Source organism: Chinchilla lanigera, unplaced genomic scaffold (assembly GCF_000276665.1).
Source record: "Chinchilla lanigera isolate Chin_1 unplaced genomic scaffold, ChiLan1.0 scaffold00081, whole genome shotgun sequence".
Classification (NCBI taxonomy): Eukaryota; Metazoa; Chordata; class Mammalia; order Rodentia; family Chinchillidae; genus Chinchilla; species Chinchilla lanigera.
The window spans coordinates 7433316-7440693 of NW_004955482.1; the positions used below are offsets into that span (position 1 = coordinate 7433316).

General features: G+C 48.5%; 1 protein-coding gene across 6 annotated transcripts in view; it reads left to right on the forward strand.

Annotated features, from left to right (window-relative positions):
• Rad9b (RAD9 checkpoint clamp component B) overlaps positions 1–7378 on the forward strand; it is a 53721-nt gene that overhangs the window by 27796 nt on the left and 18547 nt on the right. For 3 of the 6 annotated variants that reach the window (XM_005403153.2, XM_013503652.1, XM_013503655.1), the window contains 2 exons: positions 257–500; positions 1749–1975. In XM_005403153.2, the coding sequence (XP_005403210.2) occupies positions 257–500; positions 1749–1883 (379 nt within the window). In that variant the 3' untranslated portion in view covers positions 1884–1975. Of the gene's footprint in view, positions 1–256; positions 501–1748; positions 1976–7378 lie in introns of those variants that run through there. The other 3 variants (XM_013503653.1, XM_013503654.1, XM_005403154.2) reach the window with 1 other exon arrangement.

The following is a 7378-nucleotide window of genomic DNA, read 5'->3' on the forward strand; positions in this document are numbered from 1 at the left end:
CTGGCCTCTAACTCACAAGGATCCTCCTGCCTCAGCCTTCCGAGTTGGGAGTACAGCTGTGCGCCCCCACGCCTGGCAAGGGAATATTTAAATGACCACATACATAAATCTGAACTTTTAATAAATCGTTCAATGTTATTTCAATACATTCCCTACATCAGTACTCTTATTGTCATTCCATGTTGTTGTTAGTTATATACAAGAAATATATTTCAAAGTAAGCAGCATGTTCGTTTCGCCCCTGTTAATGCTTCAGGTCAGATTGGCGACCGTCAGAGTCACAGGCTGGCAAGAGGGGAGCTCCTCAGGCCCCCGAGTGTATCTCGAGAAAAACAGTTCCCAAAAGGCTCTGTCCTCGGGGTTCTCCCACGAAGGACGCGGCGGTGAGAGACCATGGCCACCTCCAGACAAAGAGGGCCGACCTGGACGACGTCTGTGAGGTGCCCAGAAGCCGTGTTGGTGACACGGACGACGAGCCGAACTCTTCTTCCCCCATGAAGGTAAGAGAGAAACGCTGAGGTGCAACCCTGGCTCCGTTAGCGTCCTCACCAGCGACCGCCACCGGCCTGCGGCCCGCCAGCCTCGCGCATGCGCAGCACATTCCCTCCCACTGAGCGGCACCCCAGCCCCGTCCCTACGTTTTCTAGGGGAGGGAAAGCTGGTCTCGGAGGGAGAGAAGTCTGAGGTATAGAATATCACTGCAGAATGTAGAGATTGGGATCACTTGTCTCAAAAATGAATTGCGACCATTAAGTTAGGACTATCTCTGCATACATGTAGTATGCTAAGGTCACATAAGTAATTCCCTTGGCCACACACAGAGTGTGCTTGCTTTTTCACAGGCAGCAAGAAGAAATCTTTTTCCTGCTGCTTCAGGTCCCTGAAATTCCCTAAGGTTTTGTCCTCACTGGGGAAAGTGACACGGAATTGTAGGCTCGCGAGCACCACCGCCGATCTCTTTGTTCCTAACGTTCCACTATAGCCTTGAATTCTAAAAAGGAGGCTCTAGTTTTCAAGGGAAGTATTTGCCTTGCTTTTTGCCTTCACCTCATGCTAAGCTGAAACTCCGTCCTGGGGGATGTTGACAGCCCTTGCCTTGTCACCCTGGGCCACTGTGGGCCTTCGTCGCCTCCCCGCTCCCCCAGCCCGCCTCTCCCTACGGCCGAGGACAGCGGCCTGAGACGGAGACCTGCAGCCGTGCGTGGGCCTGCGGAGCTGACATTCCTCGATTCGTACTTCCCTCTTGTCGCTTCCTGGCTGTTAGCTGGATAAGTCACTGACATTTGCCTCAGTTTCCTTGTTAGTAACTACTTCATAGCGGACTTGTGAAAATTAATCAGGTGAATATTACTGGCACGGGTCAGTGCTCAGCACCGTTACTGTTCTACGCTACTCTGCCGCGTTCTTAGCGCCTCTGCTTCTCTGGGCAGCTGGAGCAGGGACTCCTTGACAGGGACTTCCCCTGGGGTATCGCATCGTTTCCACCTGCCTGCCCGGCAGAGCGTGCCTGTGCCGGGAGTGCAGGCGGGCTTCCTCTCAAGGAGCCGGCCCAGTGGCGTGCTTGGGTAACCGACGGGAGAACGGCTACCAAGAGCAATCCCAGCCTCACGAGCAGGGCCCGCCCTGTGCCCTGGAGAGCGCGCCCGCGAGCCTGGCCAAAGCCATCGCCCGTGCGATGCTAGTGACTAACACAGCCGCTCTGTTTGTTTACTTTTCTCCTTTAACTTTTTATTCTAAAATAATTGCAGACTTCCACTGGGCATTGTAGCCCACGCCTTAATCCCATGCGCTGCAGCAGCAGAGGAGCGTCGCCAGGTCCAGCACTGCCCTCCGCAACATGCAGAGTTGAGCTTCAGCAGAGGTTTTGCCAAACTGGTAGTTGAGAAATAGCAGTGTTTCAAAACATGTGGTTTGCATTAACATTTTTCTAAATTGTGAGGTTGAGGATCTTTTTTTATGTGTTTAAACCCCATTCTATAATTTTTCTGAATTGTTTATTCACATCGCTTCCTTTTTTGTAGTGTTTTTTTTTTTTTTTTTTTTTTTTTTTTTTGGGACAGAACCAGGTATTGAACTCAGGACCTTGTGCTTGCTGGGTAGACACTGCCGCTGAGCTATATCCCCGGCCCTCTACTGGTTTTTTTTTTTTAAGTAAGTGTATATTTATGATTATTAGTCATTTATCATTGCTATATAGTACACACATTTTTCCTGCTTTTGTCAGTTGTGGGTTTTTTTGATTTTTGGTTTTTTTTTTTGGTACCAGGAATCGAACTCAGAACCTTGCGCTTGCCAGGCAGGCATTTATGCCACTGAGCTATATCCCCATCTCTGTCAGTTGTGTTTTAAGATTTGCCAGGCAAGCTTTTTTCATTTTAAGTAGTCAAACTTATAAATTTAAAAAACTAAACCAGGCGTGGTGGTGCAAGCCTGCAATTTCAGCACTGGAGAGGCTGAGGCAGAAGGTTTGCTGTGAGCTGGAGGCCAGTCTGGGCTACATAGTGAGCTCAAACCTAGCCTGAACTACATAGTGAGACCCTGCTTCAAACCACAACAACAACAACAAAAACGAAACAAAGCCAAACCTTTCTAAAACAAAAAGTCTAAGGATTTTGAATTAATTATTAAAAAGCTTTTCTGTACATAAGAGTTAAAGCATTCACCCCTTTTCTTCTAAAATGTTTATGAGTTTTTATTTTATTTTATTTTTTTATTTATTTATTTTTTTTTTGGTTTTTCTCCGGTACCGGGAACCGAACTCACGACCTTGTGCTTGCCAGGCAGGCGCTTTGCCACTGAGCTAAATCCCCAGCCCCTATGAGTTTTTAAATTTATTTATTTATTTGAGGTACTGGGATTGAACCCAAGATCTTGGGCATGCCAGGCTCTAGCACTGAAGTGCATACTGAGGCCCCTTTTTTATTTTTATTTTTTAAATTTTGAGACAAGAGCTTGCTAAATTGCCTGAGCTCGGTTCAAACTTGTTACCCTCCTGCTTCTGCCTCATGCAGGGAGCTGAAAGGCACCGGTTTGTGCCACCACCCCCAGCTGACTTCATCCTTTTACATGTACATGCAGAATTGTGTGCCCGGTGTAAAGTATAAATCTAATTTAATTTTTTTACAATGGCTGTGGAGTGAACTCAGGTTCACGTATAAAGCATACCTTTGCCCTAGCAATCTGCTGTGTTCTCTTTGTCATGTATTAAATTTCTTTCTTACTGGAGTCCATCTCTGGATTGTTCTGCTAACCCCCTGGTCTCTGCATGTGTCAGGGCCACACTTCATTAGGTGGCCTCTGAGTATGTTCTTGTGTCTTATAAAGTTAGCGTCCATCCCTTTGTGGGGTTTGTTGTGTTTTTTCCTGGCTATTCTTGTCTATTTTTAATGTAAACTTTAATATCAACTTATCCTGCTGGGCATGGTGGTGCACACCTGTAATCCCAGCACTCAGGAGGCTGAGGCAGGAGGATTGTTGTGAGTTCAAGACCAACCTGGGCTACAAGGTGAGCTCAAGGCCAGCCTGAACTGCATAGCAAGAACCTGTCTCAAAAAGACAAACAAACAAACAAACAAAACTTACCCAGCTCCATGAAAACATTCTTTGAGGTTTTTTTTCCATTGGGATTTCTATAAATTTCTGTTAATTTAGGTAAAACTGACATTTTTGTGTTGAGTCGTGATGTCTTTCAATTGGTTCAAGTCTATTAGTGTCCAGGAGTGTTTTAAAGTTCTCCTGGAGGCGTATTACTATACTCCCATGCAATTAATTTCGGTTGCTAATGTAGATGCAGTTTTCTCTACCGTTATGTTCTGACTGCCTATCATTTGTGTCTGTGGAGCTATTATTTTTTTGCACTTTTTTACTTTTATGAGTACATGGTTGCAGTACATAGTGATTACATTTACTGTGGGGAATTGGTACATGGGTAAGTTTTGTTTGTTTGTTTTTTTGTCTTTTTGAGACAGGTTCTTGCTATGCAGTTCAGGCTGGCCTTGAGCTCACTTTGTAGCCCAGGCTGGTCTCGAACTCACAACAATCCTCCTGCCTCAGCCTCCCGAGTGCTGGGATTACAGGTATGCACCACCACGCCCAGCAGGATAAATTGATATTAAAGTTTACATTAAAAATAGACAAGAATAGCCAGGAAAAAACGCAACATGTACATGACACATTTCTGCTTTTCCCCCTTCCCTCCACCACCCTTTTATTTTTCCAGCATCAATTCATTTATTTATTACATGTTAATTTTCTATGCTTCTACCTTACTGTTATTTTATTATTTCCTAAATTGTTTTATTGTTTCCATTATTTTATCTTTGATTCTGATTTTTCAGGCATACGATCTACAGTGTTTACACAGAGATAGTTTCATTCTTTAATGTCTCCAGCTGATCTCTTTGTCTGGCTGCTTTAGCTGACAAGCTCGCCTGCAGCGTTCGGCCGCAGTGGGGAGGGTGTGCACCTGCGTCACTCCTGCTTTTGGGTGGAGAGGCGGACACTCGCATCTGGCGTCACTGCTCATGCCATTCTTCCCGACGGCCTGGGCGATGGTCTTCCGCTCTTCTCCACTCTTAAACTTCTGTCCACCCTCAAGGCCCAGCCCTGTCTCCTTCTGAAGTGTCTCATTCCACTTGCAGCATTTTATTCATCCTGTTCATTATCCTGTGATAACCTAACGTGATATATAACTGTTACTCCACTAGGGAGATTGGGAGTTCACCCAGCGCAGGCCTCGTCTTACTCATTTCTGTCCTCCTGGTGCATAGCCCGTAGTTTGTGTACCTTCAACCCTGGTTTGGGATATCTTAAGAAAAAATTCTTGTTGGGTACCAAATCCAGGACCTCACACATGCTAGGCAAGTGCTCTGAGCTACATGCCAGCCCTTTTTATTTCTTTTTTTTTGTTTGTTTTTTGTTTTTCTCCAGTACCGGGAACCGAACTCACGACCTTGCGCTTGCCAGGCAGGCACTTTTGCCGCTGAGCTAAATCCCCAGCCCCCAGCCCTTTTTATTTCTTGAGGCAGGGTCTTGCTAAGTTCCCCAGGCTGGCCTCCAACTTGCAATTATCTTGCTTTGGCCTCTTGAGTGGCTGTGATTACCGGTATGTGCCACTCTGCCTGGTTCCTAAGAAAAAAATTAAAAACCCATCCAATTCCAAATTGTGCTGGGTGTGGTGGTACACCCCTGTAATCCCAGCACTCAAGACGCTGAGGCAGGAGGATCGCCGCTAGTTCAAGGCCAGCCTAGCGCATATAGTGAGTTCAAGGCCAGCCTGGACTGCAAGTAAGACCTTGTCTCAAAAACAAAAAACAAAAAACCCCAAAAAACAACAACAAATAAAAACAAATTGAAATCATGCTACATTAAGAAAGGGAGTTTTCGGGGGCTGGGGATTTAGCTCAGCGGCACAGCGCTTGCCTGGCAAGTGCAAGGTCATGAGTTCGATTCCCGATACCGGAAAAAAAAACAAAAAAAACAATTAAAAAAAAAGGGAGTTTTCAAAAATGAAACCATGACAGAGTATTACTCTACTTAAAATGGTGGCACAGTGGCTGCTTCTTTTTTTTTTTTTTCTTTTTCTTTTTTTGTGGTGCTGGGGGTTGAACTCAGGGCCTTGTGCATGCTAGGCAAGCACTCAGCCACTGAGCTATACCCCCTGCCCCGCAGCTTCGCATGCTGTAATTTTAACTAAGTTTAAACAAGTTGTATATAGCCCCCAGGGCCACTGACATTGGGAAAGTGTGTATTATTTGAAAAACATTTTACGATAATTTGTCTTCTTGCCCAGTTTGGTTGCCCAGAGGCTATTGCGTTTTCTCACTAGAAGACCGTTAGGTGCAAGGCAGGACCGTGCCTCTGGCTACGCTCAAGCCGGTGTATTAGCTTCTGATTGTTTCTATAACACATCACTGTCTTTTCTCTTTGAGGTGGGGTCTCCTTGTGTAGCCCCGGCGGGCCTCAACTTTCGTGCTTGTCCCGCCTCAGCCTCCCAAGCACTGGGATTACACGTGTGCGGCACCGTGTCTAGCTCACCACAAATTCTGCGGTTTGAGACAACGCAAATGTAAATGCCCCACGGTTCCGAAGGTCACAGGTCGGAACAGCTGTGCTGGGCTAAAACGAAGGCGGCAGAGCTGTGCTCCTCAGACGGCGTCTGTTTTCATGCCCTTTGCAGCCTCGAGGGGCCCCACGCGCCGTGGTCCAGGAGCCCCTCCTCCAGTGAGGTCTGTCACAGCGCTTCCCTCAAGCTCTTTCCGGCGCCGCCTCTCACTCCTCGGCACCCTCGTGACCACGCTGCCTGCCTGCCTAGCCCAGGCCTGCCGCTTCCGTCCGCTGCCTTGCTTCCCCTTGCTGCGCGAGGGGACCTTCCCAGGCGCAGTCCCCTCCCTGGTGGGGTTTTCTATCCAGGCCGAGAGCTCTGCAGCGGCTCACAAAGCGCACTGCACCTCTGGTAGTGAGGGTCACGGAGTAACAGGGCTGCCCCACTACTCATTCCCGCAGTGTTTTCTGGGGGCCACAGTCTTGGGGAGCCCGGGAGGGACGCTACTGGGAGCGAGGTAGGTAGCGCTCCCAGATTTGATTGAAGACTAGAGGAAGAGCAGGGCATAGGGACTAGGATGAAGATACAAAGATCACATAACTAGAAATATGGTAATTTTTAAAAAAGTTGTGATAAATTCAATGAAAGAAAAGTTCTGGGTGCCTTGAGAAGACAAAGTGCAGAATGACCTAATCTAGAAGGTCAGGGTCTTTCCTTCGAGAGCAGGTGTCTAGGCTGAGCTGGAAAGGATAACTGCGTGTGGAGGAAGGGGTGTGCAAAGGGCCTGTGGTGGGAGCAGGTGCTGGCTTTAATGAACTGAAGGGTGGCTGGGGAGGCGAGGGCACCAGGTGAAACCAGTGACTGTTGGGGGCCAAATCACGCCCGAAGAGTCCTGTAAGCCCCCTCTGTGGCCATGTAAAGTGCCCAGGTATGTGAAGTATTTGAAGGGGTTTAACAAAAAATAGGGTGTGGTGAGGCGAGAACAGTCTCGGGGTGCAGCGTCCGAGATGGCGCCTCCTCCCATGAGAGGTGAGAGAAGCGCGGGACAGCTGGCGCGGCAGGCTTGGTGAGGGTTCCGGGGGTTCAGGAAGAGGGAGCTGTCCCGGGAGGCGCAGGCTCACAGACGCGAGCCGTTTTGGATCCGCCGCACGGCGGGAGCCAAGCAGGCAGCAGGAGTCGGGCTGAGGTTCGAATTCTGACTCCCGGCACGCGACGGCAGCGTCCGAGTCAGCGCCGCCGTCGGCCGAGGCAAGCGCTGGCTCCCGCCGGGGGTGACGGTGCCCCGGGACCTCGGCGCCGTCTGAGCCTTCCGGGTGTTGGGGCGCTGAGGTTCCG